The sequence below is a fragment of the Myotis yumanensis genome, unplaced genomic scaffold (genome assembly GCF_028538775.1).
Source record: "Myotis yumanensis isolate MYYU_CA2020_CCGP unplaced genomic scaffold, mMyoYum1.0.hap1 SCAF_16, whole genome shotgun sequence".
Taxonomy (NCBI): Eukaryota; Metazoa; Chordata; class Mammalia; order Chiroptera; family Vespertilionidae; genus Myotis; species Myotis yumanensis.
Genome location: NW_027223767.1, coordinates 737,188 through 754,438, shown reverse-complemented (window position 1 = coordinate 754,438; position 17,251 = coordinate 737,188). Strand labels below are relative to the sequence as shown.

At 45.8% G+C, this 17,251-nt stretch overlaps 1 protein-coding gene across 1 annotated transcript in view; it reads right to left on the bottom strand.

Annotated features, from left to right (window-relative positions):
- The window catches only part of USP22 (ubiquitin specific peptidase 22), an 81,662-nt gene that overhangs the window by 39,301 nt on the left and 25,110 nt on the right, over positions 1–17,251 (bottom strand). Inside the window, exon 2 of the mRNA XM_070393202.1 lies at positions 15,600–15,732. Within this exon, the coding sequence (XP_070249303.1) occupies positions 15,600–15,732 (133 nt within the window). The remainder of the gene's footprint in view (positions 1–15,599; positions 15,733–17,251) is intronic.

Sequence of the window (17,251 nt, the reverse complement as noted above, 5' to 3'; positions counted from 1 at the left end):
GGAAGACATCCGTGCACACAGCAGCTTCTACACGATGGGTTATCGTGGCACTGTTCATAAGAACCAACCCAACGTCTCTCAATGGACGAATATACAGACTGTGGTAAAGCTCCACAACAGGCGTACGAAGAAATCTGCTTCAGCCATACAAAGGAATGATGGTGGAACCTCAGTTCTCAAACTTCATTCATTCCGGAGGCTGTTAGAGAAGCTATATGATCGAAAACTGAACCATCTTTTATGTACTGGAATTCATCTTTCATCTTATGTAATTTTCATCTATTCATTTTTTATCTAATGTAATTCCTTTACCTAATGTAATCCAATTTTATCTAACGTAAATGGGATGAACCCATTCCTGACCCCCAAATGATTCCCTTTTAACCTTACTTATATACAGTTCAATGTTAACGTACAGTTCAATCTATAAACACTGCTTTTCTTACATGTATGGAGCCACCCCTACAAGCCCTAGCGAGTCACTGTCGGCATCGCCGGGCTGTTTCTCCGTCAGATGCAGCACCCTTGCTTGTTTATGCATCACGTCTCTGCAAGGCTGTCCCTGGCTAACGCTTTTCGGCTGCTTTTCCTTTATCCACGTCAACAGCAGCGTTCCTACCCCTTCGGCAGCCTGTGGTCATGGTTTCTTTCACACCCTTAGGAACATCAGCATCTTGACGGCCTCCTTATGATTTAAAGTTGTGCTCATGGTTGATCTCCCGAAAACAAAAGCATTCTCTCCTCTTGGTTGCCTGAGATGCTTTTTGTCACGCTGAGGTCAGGTAGAAAACAGAAGTTTGGTTCAACAACTGGAGACATTTTATCTACGAACAACTTGGTCGAGAACAAATTATTCGAGATGGGAAACGATCGACAAACGAGTTTTTAAATATATTTTATTGATTTTTTTTTTACAGAGAGGAAGGGAGAGGGATAGAGAGTTAGAAACATCGATGAGAGAGAAACATCCATCAGCTGCCTCCTGCACACCCCCTACTGGGGATGTGCCCGAAACCAAGGTACATGCCCTTGACCGGAAATCGAACCTGGGACCCTTCAGTCCACAGGCCGACGCTCTAGCCTCTGAGCCAAACTGGTCAGGGCGACAAACGAGTTTTGACTGTACTGACACGAGACAACATGGATGAACCCCAAACTTCCTCACTGTCCCATTAGGAGAATAAACAATCTTTTCTGTCCAAGAAGGGAGTGTAGGCAGACTCGTGTGACAGGCAGCTCCCTGGGGGCCACCACTGTGAAATGGCAAAGGTCAACCCCTCCCTTTAAATTAGCCAATCGCACAAGACGGGGAGCCTGAGCTCCAATCAAGAGTGAGGGGCAGGTCACGTGCATCAGGCACAAAAGCCCGAGCGGAGGCGCCCAGCCTACATGCTCCCGCCTGTGCATGCACCAATCCTGCAAGAGGAGGGACATCTGCCTTGCTGCCTGGCTCCCAGTGTCCTTTCGGTTCTACCAGGGCCCCTGATTTTGGGGGCTCATGCAGGATTCCGTTGGTCACAACAGGGGGGCAGCCTCGGTGAGGAGGGACAGCCATTACCCCTGGGCCACTACGAGCTCAGATCGAGAGTCAGCCAGCAACATGAGAAGGGCCCAAGCAAGAACTGCGGCAATCAGGTAGGCCCATGCATGAGCCACGGTGGGGAATTGGACTGAGTCCTACTTTGGTGGCTGAGTATCCTCAGAAGTTGGGTATATGTGACTGCGATGTGTCTTGGACATGAAGCAAATGCGGAGTTCTGATCTGCAGGTTCTGTTCTCCCACAAGGGAAGCAGCCAGAGAGGGACGAAGTGAATCTCAGGGAATGCAAGAAATCTCCAATATGGGAGGTTGAGCACATAGTCATAAAGTACTTTCCGAGAATAGGAACCAAAAATTATAGGCCTAGGGAATAGAATATATTCCCCAAACAGTCGACTGAAAGAATGCTGAGGTTCTGGGGAAGGGCAGTACCCAAACCAGGGACAGGAGATATTGCTCTGCTTCAGTGGTTTTTTATAAAGGGCATTCTGTGTGTCTGTTGGTCATGCATGCCTGTATAAGTGTTTCTGTTGATGTTTTGTGTCTCTTTGTTGTTTGGTTTAATTTGTTTACAGATCGGGCACGTCCTGCTTTGGGGGAGCCCAGCTACTGTGGCTAGGATGAACATGTGGCAGAGATGGCAGGAATGTCTCAGCAGCTGCCAAGAATTCTTAATCTTGGGGACTCTTCCTGCTCTCCCTCTTAGGGTGTCAGCCACCAGAAACTCATAGCTAGTGTGGTTTCTGTCTGTGTGTGTAATATAACTTTGGTTAGTGAGTTACTTTGCTTGCTTGCTATATTTTAGGGAACTCGGTTAGTCATGGGGAAGTGGGATGACAGGCGTGGGGAAGTAAGAAATGGGGACTAAGGTGGGACTCCATTGTTTGGGCAACAAGGTTAACGCTTCCATGATGGTGGGCAGTTCTTGAATGAGAATCCAAGGTTGACCCTCAGGTCCCGGAGGCATGTAACTTGAAACTTTGAGTTTGCTGGGTCAAATGGTAAAAATTATTCATCTGAGTTTGCCTCCTATGGAGAATAGGTATTGTTTGGTGGTCCACTGTAAAATGTGGATGGGTTAATTATACTTACTACTAGAGGCCCAATGCACGAAATTCGTGAAAAAGTAGGCTTTCCTTCCCCTGGTTGCCAGCATCAGCCGGCCTTCCGTCTGGCACCCGGGACCCGGGCTTCCCTCACAGCCCTGGCCTCGTCCAGAAAGTCATCTGGTCTAATTAGCATAGTACTAGTTATTAGTTATTATAGATGACCAGCAAAGTCTTGTTAACTATACTCAAGATGAGTTAAAGGGATAGTTGAACAAGTAGCTGCCACCAGCAGGATGGCATGGGAGAATACGTTGGCCTTGGACAGGATTCTGGAAGAAAAAGGAGGAGTTTGTGTATGTTGTACATTTGTCCCTGACAACACAGCCAGACAGATCCATCAGTAAGGCCCTACAGCAGTGGTTCTCAACCTTGGCTGCACATTAGAATCACCTGGGAATCTTTTTTAAATCCTGATTTCCAGGCTTCATCCTCCGGAAATTCTGTTTCTTTGTTACTAATGTTGTAGCCCCACCCCATAACAACGAAACAGAATTTCCGGAGGATGAGGCCCAGAAATCAGGATTTTAAAAAGATTCCAAGCACTGGGATTCTAATGTGCAGACAAGGTTGAGAACCACTGCCCTATAGGGATTAACAACTCTAGCTAATGAGTGAGCAGGGAATCCTGAAACTGAGAATCCTTTCTCCGATTTAGCAATGGTTTGGAAAGAGGAAGGGAATGATGGTATCCATATTCACCTCTTTGATTAGGAGTTACAGTGATGGGATGTTATATCATCCATGTATTAGAGGTAATATCCAAAGGTTAATGGAAACTGCATTGACCAAATAGCAAAATAATCTTTTAGATACTGCAGAGCATGAAAGTCAGACTGTTAGCCAAGTTTGAAGAAGAGTTAAATTAAAAAAGGGGGGGGGGGGGGGGACGGGATTGTGAGAATAAACAAATCATCTTTTCTGTTAAAGAAGGGAGTTTAGGCAGCCTCGCATGACATGCAGCTCCCCTGTGGGCAGCCATTTGGAACAGCAAAGGTCAACACCTTTCTTTAATTTAGTAAATCGTGCAAGACTGTGGGCCTAAGCTCTTCCAATCAAGAGTGAGGCACAGATCACATGCATAAGGAATAAAAGCCCGAGCAGACGCCCACTCAGTGTAAACGTGCTCCCAGACCATGTGCCTGCACATCCTCCTGCAGGAGGAAAGATATTTGCCTTGCTGACTGGCTCCTGAGTATCCTTTGTGTCTACCAGGCCCCCTAGTTTTGGGGGCTCGACTTATTTATAGTAACATTACACTGTATTGGATGTTCCCTAGAAGGCTGAAGAGCTTGGCCACAAGGTCGAGGCTCCTTGCTCCTCCTCCATGATGCTGCTCCATTACATTGCCCTTGAGTATTTGGTAAAACACCCTCCATAAAATGACAACCAAAGTGTAACAGCCAATGAAGTTGCTCAGAGTATAATGGGTGGGAACAGAAGAGGGAGAGGCACAGGGAAAGAATGAAACTCACTCTCAGAAAGTCAGGAAAGACTAAGACACATGTAAGGCTTTAAGTCTGGGCAACCATCTCCATCTTCCTTCTCCAGCAGTTTCAACTCCCGCCTCCCTGTCTGCTCCCTCCCTCTTCGCCAACTGGACACACAACACTACTTTCTAGCTTTAACACAGATACAAACTGTTCCATATCATGGACTCAACAAGGAGCTAGATCTTTTCTTCATTTCATGAGTTGCTTCATTTTATAAAAAAATCCTAATTGTTGAAAGTATTACGTATGTTCCCCTTTTTCCACCATTGACCCCCCTCCAGCAAACCCCTGTCCCAAACCTTCACCACCCTGTTGTCTCTGTCCATGGGTTATAGAATACATATGTGCATACAAGGTCTTTGATTTAACTATCTCACACCCACCCACCATTCCCCCCTCTCCCCCCCTTCCTTCCAAGATTCTGCACTCTATTCCATGCTTCCATGTCTCTGGATCTATTCCGTTCATCTTTATTTTGTTCATTAGATCCCATATATAAGTGAGATCATGTGATACTTGTCTTTCTCTGATCGACTTATTTTACTTAGCATGATACTCTCCAGGTCCCTCCATGCTATCTCAAAGGGTAACAGATTCTTCTTTGTTACTGCTGCATAGTACTACCTGGTATAAATGTACCATGGTTTTTTTATCCACTCATCTACTGATGGGCACTTGGGCTGTTTCCAGGTCTTAGCTATTGTAAATTATGCTGCTATGAACACAGGGGTGCATACATTCTTTCTGATTGGTGCTTCAGGTTTCTTATGATATACTAGAAGCCCGATACACGAAATTCCTGCAAGGGGCTCGTCCCTCGCAGCCCCGGCTGGCCCTCGCAGCCCTGACTTTGTCCAGAATGTCTTCTGGACGGTCGTTCTGCTGTTCTGTCTAATTAGCATGTTAGCTCTTTATTATAAAGGATTCCTAGAAGTGGGATCACTGGGTCAAATGGCAGTTCAATATTTAATTTCTTGAGGGAACTCCATACTGTTTTTCATAATGGCTGCACCAGTCTGCATTCCCACCATCAGTGCTCTAGGGTTCCCTTTTCTTCACATCCTCGCCAGCACTTGTCATTTGTTGACTTTGTTGATGGTAGCCATTCTGACAGGTGTGAGGTGATACCTTATTGTCTAATTTGCATTTCTCTGATGATCAGTGACTTTGAGCATTTTTTCATATGTCCCTTGGCCATCTGCATGTCTACTTTGGAGAAGTGTCTATTTAGGTCCTTTGCCATTTTTTAATTGGATTGTTTGTCTTCCTTTTGTTAAGTTGTATGAGTTCCTTACATATTTTGGAAATTAACACTCTATCAGATGCATCCTTGTCAAATATGTTCTCCCATACAGTGGGCTTCCTTTCATTTTGTTGAGGTTTCTTTTGCTGTACAGAAGCCTTTTATTTTGATGTCGTCCTATTTGTTTATTTTCTCCTTAGTTTCCTTTGCCCTAGATGTATTCAAAAACATAATTGCTATGAGAGTTGTCTGAGATTTTGCTGCCCAAAAGTTTCTTCTAGGATTTTTATGGTTTCATAGCTTACATTTAAGTCTTTTGTCCATTTTGAGTTTATTCTTCTGTATGGCATGAGTTCATGATCTAGTTTCATTTTCCCCCATGTTTCTTTCCAGTTTTCTCAACACTAATTATTGAAGACACTATCTTGACTCCATTGTATATACTCTTGCCTCCTTTGTCAAGTATTAATTGAGCATAATAGCTTGGTTCGATTTGTGAGATAGATGACCGCCTGCCAGTTTAGGCCCGTTCTGTTCTTAGGGAAAATGGTTTTAGTTTATGCTCATTGAGTATGATGTTCGCTGTATATTTATAATGTATTAGAGGTCCAGTGCATGAAATTCGTGCATGGGAGCGAGGGGGATCCCCTCAGCCCAGCCTGCACCCTCTCCAATCTGAGACCCCTTGGGGGATGTCCAACTGCCGGTTTAGACCTGATCCCAGGGAACGGGCCTAAACTGGCAGGCGGTCATCCCTCTCACAATCCTGGAACGCTGGCTCCTAATAGATCACCTGCCTGCCTGCCTGCCTGCCTGGTCGCTCCTAACTGACCCCTCCTGCCGGCCTGATCATCCATCACTGCATCTGCATGCAGGCCTGATCACCCCTAACTGCCCCCCACTGCTGGCCGGGTCACCCCCAATTGCCCCCTCCCTGCCAGCCTGGTCGCTCCTAACTGCCACCACTACAGGCCTGGTCACCCCTTACTGCCCCCCTTGCCGGCCAGGTCACCCCAACTGGCCCCCTCTGCCAGCCTGGTCGCCCCTAACTGCCCCCCCTGCCAAGCTGGTCACCCCTCACAGCCCCCCAGCCGTCCTGGTCGTCCCTCACTAACCCCCCTGCCGGCCTGGTCGTAGGCAGCCATCTTGTGAGGGTGTGAGGATTAATTTGCATATTACCTCTTTATTATATAGGATGGCCTTTATTACCTTGCGGTATGATCCCTCTAGTCCAGGCAAACTTTTTGACTCGAGGGCCACAATGGGTTCTTAAACTGGACCGGAGGGCCGGAACAAAAGCATGGATGGAGTGTTTGTGTGAACTAATATGAATTCAAAGTAAACATCATTACATAAAAGGGTACCGTCTTTTTTTTTTTTTTCTTTAGTTTTATTCATTTCAAACGGGCCGTATCTGGCCCGCGGGCCGTAGTTTGCCCACGGCTACTCTAGTCTCACTAGGTTGAGAGGTTTTATAAAAAATGGGTGTTAGATTTTGTCAAATGCTTTTTCTGTCTGTTGATATGATCATGTGACTTTTGTCTTTCAATTTGTTTATGAGATGTATCACACTTATTGATTTGCAAATATTGTACCAGACTTGCATCCTTGGAATAAACCCCACTTGGTCATGGTATATGATCTTTTTAATATATTGCTGGATACAATTTAATATTTTGTTGAACTTTAGCATCTATGTTCATCAGAGATACTGGCCTTTAATTCTCTTTGTAGTGTCTTTATCTGGTTTTGGAATTAGGATAATACTGGCCTCATAAAGAGCTTGGAAGCATTCCTTCCTCTTGGTTCTTTTGGAATAGCTTGTGGGATATAGATGTCAGATCTTCTTTCCATGTTTGGCAAAACTTTGTGAAGCCATCCAGAACTGGGCTTTTGTTTGTTGGGAGTTTAGTTATTACAGCTTCTATTTCATCAGTGTTATTGGCCTATTCAGGTTTCTGATTCTTATTCATTCAGTTTTGAGAGATTGTATTTTTCTTGGAATTTATCCATTTCATCCACATTGTCCAGCTTGTTGGCATATAGTTGTTCATAGTATTTTATTTCAATCCTTTGCATTTCTGTCATGTACGAAGATAACTTTCCACTTTTGTTTGATTTTATTGATTTGGGTCCTCTCTGTTTCTTGTTGAGTTTGGCTAACACTTCAGCAATCTTGTATATCCATTCAAAGAACCAGTTCTTAGTTTCAATGATTTTTTTGTATTGTCTTTTTAGTCTATGCCATTATTTCTGCTCCAATCTTTATTATTTCCTTCCTTGTACTTAGGCTGGGCTTTTCTTGTTGTTTTCTTTCTAGTTCTTTAAGTCATAGGGTTAAATAGTTTATTGTTGATTTTTCTTGTTTTTTTGAGGTAGGTACATAGAGCTACGAACTTCCCTCAGAATTACTCTTGCTGTGTTCCAGACATTTTGGCTTTTTGTGTATTCATTTTCATTTGTTTCCAGGAACTTTATTTCTTTTTTGATCTCACTGATAACCCATTCATCATTTAATAACATGCTATTTAGCCTCCATGTGTTTGAATGTTTTGGGGTGTTTTTACTTTAGTTAATTTCTAATTTCAGTCCACTGTGATCTCAGAAGATGTTTGATATGATTTCAATTTCCTTGAATTTGTAGAGGCCTGTTTTGTGTCCTAACATGTGGTCTATCTTTGTGAATGATCCATGTGGACTTAAGAATGTATATTCTACAGCTTTGGGGTGAAATGTGCTATAAATGTCAATTATATATATCTGATTAGTGTGTCCTTTAGAATCACTGTTTCCTTGTTAATTTTTTCTCTGCGAGATATATTCAGTGAAGTCAATGGGGTGTTCAAATCACCTACTGTAACTGTATTGTTGTTGATCTTTCCTTTAAAGCCCTCTAGGAGTTTTTTCATATATTTAGGTGCTCCTATATTGGGTGCATATATGTTTACCAGGGTTCTATCCTCTTGTAAGGATCCCTTTAATGTTATATAATGACCTTTGTTGTCCCCTGTGTCGCCTTCATTTTTAAGTCTATTTTGTCAGATGTATAGCTACCCAAGCTTTTTTTCCTTTCCCATTCCTTCACTCTCATCCTGTGTCTTTTGTTCTGTGGTTGATCTCTTGTAGACAGCATAGAGTTGGCATTTTTATCCATTCAGCTACCCTATGTGTTTTGACTGGAACATTAATCCATTTACATTTAAGGTTATTATTGGTAGGTAATTATTTATTGCCACTTTAATTCTCTATACCTATGTTTCTCTCTATATATATTTCTCAGCAGTCCCTTTAGTAGTTCTTTAATGCTGGCTGGCTGGCTGATGATGAACTCCTTTAGCCTTTCTTTTGTTTGGGATTCTCTTTATCTCATCATGATTTGTTTCTTAAAAGAGACTTTAAAAAACTTTTTTCTAGCAAAAGTGGAGGCAGAGCCCAACCCCTGTGGATCAGCATTTGATCATCGGCCAAAAGATCAATCACTGGTTAAATGCCTAGTCAGGGCACATGCCTGGGTTGCAGGCTCAATCTCCAGTAGAGGGCATGCACAAGGCAGCCAATCGATGATGTTTCTTTCTCAGAGATGTTTGTATTTCTCTATCTCACTTCCTCTCCCTCTAAACATCAATAAAAAATAATTTTTTAAAAAATGGTGGCAGATGCCGAAACCGGTTTGGCTCAGTGGATAGAGCGTCAGCCTGCGGACTGAAGGGTCCCAGGTTCGATTCCGGTCAAGGGCATGTACCTGGGTTGCGGGCACATCCCCAGTAGGGGGTGTGCAGGAGGCAGCTGATCGATGTTTCTAACTCTCTATCTCTCTTCCTTCCTCTCTGTAAAAAATCAATAAAATATATTTAAAAAAAAAAAAAAAATGGTGGCAGAGTTTATCCATCAGGTCGATTGATTGAATTAATACCATAAATTTCACAAGTGAGGCTTTTATATTTTATTTTTCAATTAGTTTGCATTCAACATTTTGTCTTAGTTTCAGGTGTACAGTATAGCACTTAAGACAATCAGACTTTTCAAATTGTTCCTTTTTTTTGTTTTTATTGATTTTAGAGAGACAAGGAAGGACAGAAAGCAATATTGTTTGCACCCATATATAACCCCCACAGGATCAAACCTGCAACCTGTACCTGTGTCCTGACTGGGAATCGAACCAGTGACCTTTCCATGCCTGGGATGATGCTCAACGAACTGAACCACACTGGCCAGAGCCAAAGCATTCCCCTTTGACATTTCAAGTACTTATCTGGCACCATGCAATGTTATTACAACACTAGAGGCCCAGTGCATGAATTCATGCACCACTGGGGTCCCTCAGCCTGGCCTGCGGGATCAGGACAAAACTAGCTCTGCGACATCCGCTGAAGGGTCCTGGATTGTAAGAGGGCGCAGCCCAGGCCAAGGGACCCCACTGGTGCACGATCAGGGCCGGAGAGGGACGCATGAGATTGTCCAGCCGGGGAGAAACTGCAGGAGGGCTCCAAGGCGGGTCTGGCCTGTCTCGCTCAGTCCCAATTGGCCGGAACCCAGCAGCAAGCTAACCTACCGGTCGGAGCGTCTGCCCCTGGTGGTCTGTGCACGTCATAGCAAGGGGTTGAGCAGACTTAGCATATCATTACCCTATTACGCTTTGATTGGTTGAACAATTGGATGACCGGACACTTAGCATATTAGGCTTTTATTCATTAGGATCATTGACTATATTCTTTATGATATACTATAGGACCCTGTGACTATCTTGTAACTGCCAATTAGTACTTCTCAATCCCTTCATCTTTTTCACCACACCTCTCACATCCTCCCCTCTATCAGCCAACAGTCTGTTCTGATTATCTATGAGTCCATTTCTATTTTGTTTATTAGGTCCATACATTAAGTGAAACCATATAGTACTTGTATTTTTCTGTCTGGTTATTTTCCTTAGCATAATACCTTCTAGGTCCATCCATGCTGTCACAAATGTAAGATTTCATTCTTTTTTCTTTTTTTAAATATATTTTATTGATTTTTTACAGAGAGGAGGGGAGAGGGATAGAGAGTTAGAAACATCGATGAGAGAGAAACATCGATCAGCTACCTCCTGCACACTCCCCACAACCAAGGTACATGCCCTTGACCGGACTCGAACCGGTGACCCTTCAGTTGGCAGGCCAACGCTCTATCCGGTTAAGGGAGATTTCATTCTTTTTTATGGGCAAGTAATATTGCATCATATATACATACCACATTTTTAACCACTCAGCTATTGATGGGCACATGGGTAACTTCAGTATCTTGGCTATTGTAAATAATGCTGCAATGTGCATAGGGTGCACGTATTCTTTCAAATTAGTGTTTTGTGATTGTTTGATAGAATGTCAGAAGTAGGGCCCAGCCAGGGTGCGTACAGGTGGTAAACCATCAATGTTTCTCTCTCACATCTCTGGTGATTACTGATGTGGAGCATGTTTTCCTGTCTGGTGGCCTTATGTATGTCCTCTTTGGAGACGTGTCCATTCAGGTCCTTTGCCTACTTTTTTATTGTACTGTATGTTTTTGATGTTGAGTTTTATAAATAGTTCATACATTTTCGATATTAACCCCATATCAGATTCATCATTGGTGAATATGTTCTCCCATTCAGTGGGTAGTCATTTCATTTTGTTGATGGTTTCCTTTGCTGTGCAAAACGTTGTTTGATGTAGTTAGATCTGTTTCGTTTTTGTTTTTCTTGTCAAAGGAGACATATCAGAAAAAATATATTTAGAGAAATGTCTCAGATTTTATTGCCAATGTTTCCTTCTAGGAGTTTTATAACTTCAAATCTTACATTTAAGCCATTAATCCGGATTGAGTTTATTCTCATACTAGAGGCCCAATGCATGAAATTCATGCATGGGTAGGGTCCCCAGGCCTGGCCGGTGATCAGGGCCAATCTGTGGGGCGACTGGCAGAGCGATCAGGGGGCCCCCGCTGGCACCTGCCTTGGCCAACCTGATGCTGCACGCTTGCTAGCCCCATCCCCTACTGCCACCACCAGTCACCTCCCACAGAGGGAGGCGACTGGCAGGGCAATTGGGGGTGGTGCCATTCTGCTCACTAGCCGGCTATGTTCCCTGATAACCCTGCCACCACTAGCCGCCTCCCTCTGCAGGGCAACTGGTGGAGCAACTGGGGATTCCCCCTACCCCCCCCCCCCCCCCCCCCCCCCGTCCCCTTGCTGGCACCTGCCTTGGCTGGCCTGGGGCCTGGAGACTGGGGGAAGCTCCTGCATTGAGCATCTGCCCTCTGGTGGTCAGTGTGCATCAAAGCGACCAGTCATTCCACTGGTTGTTCTGCCATTCGGTCGATTTGCATATTAGACTTTTATTATATATGAGATGGTGTAACAAGGTGGTTTAGTTTTATTTTTCTGCATGTATCTGTCCAATTTTCCCAAAGCCTTTATTGAATACACCACTTACTTTTACCCACCCCATTGAATGTTCTTGCATCCTTTGTCATAGATTGACCTTTTTAAAAAAGATTTTAAAATCCTCACCCATGGATATGTTTTTATTAATTTAAGAGAGGAAGAAAGAGAAAGAAAAAAATGGATGTGACAGAGAAACATTGATCAGTTGCATCCCATACACACCTTGACCGGGAATCAAACCCACAACCTTTTGGTGTAAGGGAGGATGTTCTAATGGAGCCACCTGGCCAGGTCTTCATTGATCATTTAGACTCAGGTTTACTTCAGGTTCTGTTTCCATCATAATTGTAGCTACTGCCCTGGCCGGTTTGCTCAGTGGATAGAGCACTGCCCTGCGGACCAAAGGGTCTCGAGTTTGATTCCAGTCAAGGGTATGTACCTTGGTTGCAGGATTCTCCCCGGCTGGACCCTGGTCAGGGCTCATGCAGGAGGCAACCAGTTGATGTGTTTCTTTCTGTCTTTCCCTCTTCCACTCTCCTTAAAAATCAATGGAGCCCTAGCTGGTTGGCTTAGTGGATAGAGCATCAGCCTCCGGACTGAAGGGTCCCAGTTTCGATTCTGATCAAGGGCACATGCCTGGGTTGCGGGCTAGATCCCTAGTAGGAGTTTGCAGGAGCTGCCAATCAATGATTCTCTCTCATAACTGATGTTTCTCTCTCTCTCTCATTCCTCTCTGAAATCAATAAAAATACATTAAAAAAATAGAAAAATATCCTTGGGTGAGGATTAACAACAACAAAAGTAATTGTATCTACTGAAAACACATGATATTAAGGTGACAGCTTCCCTGTGTCCGTAATAAAACAACTGGCTCATGAACACATCATATAAGATAGAGATCCGTGTTCTTTTAACATCAATTTGCTTGCAAAAAAAGTATTTTTAGGAAAAATCAGACATGCACTGTGTCAGTCTCAACTTTACCTTCTCTATGTACACTGCTCACAGGAGCTTTAAGGGATACGATCAGCACAGTGACTTTGTAATCTGTGAAATACCATTTTCGATTAGGACGACATGAAGCATTTTGTGGTACACTCTTTGGCTTACACCTTTTGAAAGTGATTTTCTTAAGGATACCTGACAATCTCACAAATTTAACAGAAAACACTATTCAGAAGGAGACAAATGTTTAACAACCACCCTAAGAAAATAAAACCACGAGCAGAACCTTCCTTTACGTCAGCGGTTCTCAACCTGTGGGTCGCGACCCCTTTGGCAGTCGAACAACCATTTCACAGGGGTCGCCTAAGACCATCCTGCATATCAGATATTTACATTATAATTCATAACAGTAGCAACATTAAAGTTATGAAATAGCAATGAAAATACTTTTATGGTTGGGTCACAACATGAGGAACTGTATTTAAAGGGCCAGAAGGTTGAGTACCACTGCTTTACGTGAAGTTACAGACATGTGAGTTTCCATCTGTAAGTACGAAAGGGAGCCCTATCCGGATGCCACACAGTGCTGTGAGTATGTTCATGAATTTGTATTACTCAGAACAATAAAATCCATTACTGAAAGCAAAAAATCGCCTATGTACATAACTCCATGTTAATATCAGTAACCTAATACCGCATTTAAGATCTTTCTTTGTGAATATTTGCCTAACCTAAATGCTAACGATATTTTTCAAAGGGGAAGTTGAGGCTTTAATAATCCATTAAAGGAAAAGCAGTTTTCAAAGAAAGTTAGCAGGATATAAGGGGTCAGCCATCATAATTTATAATTAAATATTACATCACCGCCTGGCCATCATATCTCAGTAGTTGAATGTCGACCAGTAGATCACTGGTTCAATTCCCGGTCAGGGCACATGCCCAGGTTGTGGGCTTGATCCCCAATGTGGGGGTGTGCAGGAGGCAGCCAATCGATAATTCTCTCTCATCATTGATGTTTCTATTTCTCTCTCCCTCTCTGAAATCAATTAAAAATAAAATATCCTATCTAATAAATGAGAAACATGGTAATTAGCGTATTAGCGTACCACCACTACCCTTCCCACTGGCTAATCAGGGTGATATGCAAATAAACTGCCAGCCAAGATGGCGGCCAGCAGCCAGGCAGCTAGAAGCAAACATGAGGCTTGCTTGCTTCAGTGAAGGAGTACTCCAACGTTCCCCGCCTGCCTTGCCGGCCTCTGAGCTGGCAGTTTGAAACATTGTAACAAATATAGAAGCTAAACAAAACCCCAGAAACCAGCTTTCAGCCGGCCGGGATCTCAGAGCTGGAGATGATACAGTGTTTCGATTATAGAACCGAAACAAACCAGATACCTGCTTTCAGCAGCAGAGGCCTTGCCCCAGAATAAAAAAAAAAAGAAAAAAAAGAGCGGTTGGGAGCTTCAGTCACCCACCAGCCTGAAAACAGCCCTCAGCCCCTCACCAAGACTGGCCAGGCACCCCAGTGGGGACCCCCACCCTGAAGGATGTGTAACCAGCTGCAAACAGCCATCATCCCCTCATCCAGGCTGGCCAGGCACCCAGCGGGACCCCCATCCTGATCCAGGACACCCTTCAGGGCAAACCAGCCGGCCCCCACCCATGCACCAGGACTCTATCCTATATAGTAAAAGGGTAATATGCCTCCCAGCACCGGGATCAGCGGAGCCGCGAGGCCTCCCGGCACCGGGTCAGCATGACGGGGCAGCGCCCAAACCCCCTGATCGCCCTGCAGCTCTGTGTGTGACAGGGGGCGGGGCCACAACCTCCCTATCCGCCCTGCTCTGTTCGTGACAGGGGAAGGCGCCCAAACTCCCTGATCAGCCCTGCTCTGTGCCTGATAGGGGGGAGCTCCCCAACACCCCCGCACCCTTCAGGTTATGGCTCTACCCCGTCACACACAGAGCAGGGCCCCCCCGCAACGGGCCCTGCTCTGTGTGTGACGGGGTAGAGCCATAACCTCCCCATCGGCCCTGCCCTGAGTGTGAGAGTGGCAGCGCCCGAACCCCCTGATCGGCCCTGCTCTGTGGGTGATAGAGGGCGGCGCCCCAACCCCCTGATCCGCCCTGCTCTGTGTGTGACAGGGGGCGGTGCCCCAACTCCCCTATCAGCCCTACTCTGTGCGTGACAGGAGGGAGCTACCCAACCCCCTGATGGGCCCTGCTCTGTGCGTGACAGGGTACGGAGCCCCAACCCCCTGATTGGCCCTGCTCTGTGCGTGACAGGGGGTGGCGCCGCAACCTCCCCATCGACCCTGCCTTGAGTGTGACAGGGGGCGGTGCCCCAACCCCCCAATCGGCCCTACCCTGAGCTTGACTGAGGGTGGCATCGCAACCTCCCAATCCACCCTGCTCTGTGCATGACAGGGGGCGGCACCCCAACTCCCCAATCGGCCCTGCTCTGAGCCTGACCAGGGGCTGCACCTAGGGATTGGGCCTGCCCTCTGCCACCCGGGAGCAGGCCTAAGCCAGCAGGTCATTATCTCCCAAGGGGTCCCAGACTGCAAGAGGGCACAGGCCGGGCTGAGGGACTCCCCCTCCTCCCCCGGTGCATAAATATTTGTGCACCGGGCCTCTAATATATATATATATATATGATTACATCACCAACTTAAATGCCACAGGCAAGCTGGGTAAAATGATCTGTTTTGAGTTCACTTTATCTTTCATTTCCCCTGTGAAGTTTCACAAGAAGGCCACAAATTATTTTAGACAAAAGAAGTGTACTTTTAAGAGAGTGGAACTGCAAATCTAAATCCAGAGAGCAGAAAGGGCAGTAACTCTTCCCAACACTGTAGCAGAGGGTGCCTTACCCAGGTTGTGCCGTTTGGACTTCGCATGTTCGTGAATGTGCTTCTTTGTGAAACAGCCAAAGAAGACACAGTGGAGGCAGGAGTGCAGCCTGCTCAGGTGGACTCCACAGACGTGGCAGACGCAGGACTTGGCCTGGAACACAGAGAAGAGAATGAAAATCAGCACAAGTCCTCAGAGAGAAATATGCAAGGCGAGCAAGGGGGTCCGTCCACAGGGGCACAGCGTGGACGGGAGGGGAAGCAGGGACTTTCCTCAAAGTCTCATTTTGCTAAAAGATCATTCTGTTCATACCTTCAATGGCCCCCAGGCCCCCGAAGGCACTTCCTTCATTTAGCTCAAAACTAGCTCCATGTAAGAAAACAGTCCACAATTCACCAAAACCTGTGAGCTCCTTGGATGTCCCCACATGCGGCTTTAGAAGCGAAGTCTGCATTCTGTCTACACCAGATGACAGGCCCAGGCCCAGGCCTAGGCCCAGCTCCTAGCCCCATAGCAGGCTAGCAACTCACAGCCTATCTGCTCTGAATCTGGGTAGCATTTTAAATTTGATAACCCCCAACCACAGCACATTTAGAAGCAATAAACAGACAGTGAGGGACATGATCCAGAGCAATATACAAAAACAGGAAAAGGGAACAATTTTTTGGCCAAGAATTAGACCACAGAAACAACACTTTAGTCACAGCAATCATGAGCACAGTGGTCAGTAATTCTCATACACTCACACCAACCAAGAAGGTCAGTTTTCTACCACAGCATGGCAATCACACTTATTTTAAATACTAGAGGCCCAGTGCACGAAATCATGCGCGAGTAGGGTCCCTAGGCCTAGCCTCCGATCAGGGCCATGTCTGCCGCCCTACGCCGCCCCAGGACACCCTGTGACGCTCGCTGCCACCGCCTTGCGACACTCCACAATGCTTGCCTCCGCCGCCCTGGAAAGCTCCGCGATCCACACCTCTGCCACCGCCGCCCCATGACACTCCCCGCCCTGCGACACTCCACAATGCTCACCGCCCCATGATGCTCACCACCGCTTGCCACTGGACACTCACCGCAGCTCACTGCTCACTGCCTACTGCCACTCAACAGTCACCAGTCCTGCCACGCTGCTACCCCCCTGGCCCCCTTCACCATGGTTCCCTGTTCGCCATGCTGCGATGGGAGCCTACGGGGCGGGGGGGGGGGACGACCAAGAGGTGGTCAATGCCTCCCATGGCGACTGGTCGAGCGGTCTTACGCTTATGGTCCTGGCCTTTTATTATATAGGATAAGTCCCATGAGATTGTCAGAATGAATATCCAACTGCTAAGATGATACCGCACACAGCATATAGCAAACTCACCTCTATCTTAACTGGGAGGGAGGGGGAGATGAAGGAAGGCATAAACTGGGTATGGGGAGGGGAAGATTAAAATTGAAAGGGCCGCTGCCCAACTGGTGTGGCTCAGTGGTTGAACGTTGACCTATGATCCAGGAGGTCACCGGTTTGAGTCCCAGTCAGGGCACATGACCAGGTTGTGGGCTTGATCCCCAGTGTGGCGAGTGCAGGAGGCAGCCGATCCATGATTCTCTCTCATCATCAATGTTTCTATCTCCCCATCTCCCATACTCTCTGAAGTCAATAAAAATATATTTTAAAACAAAAATT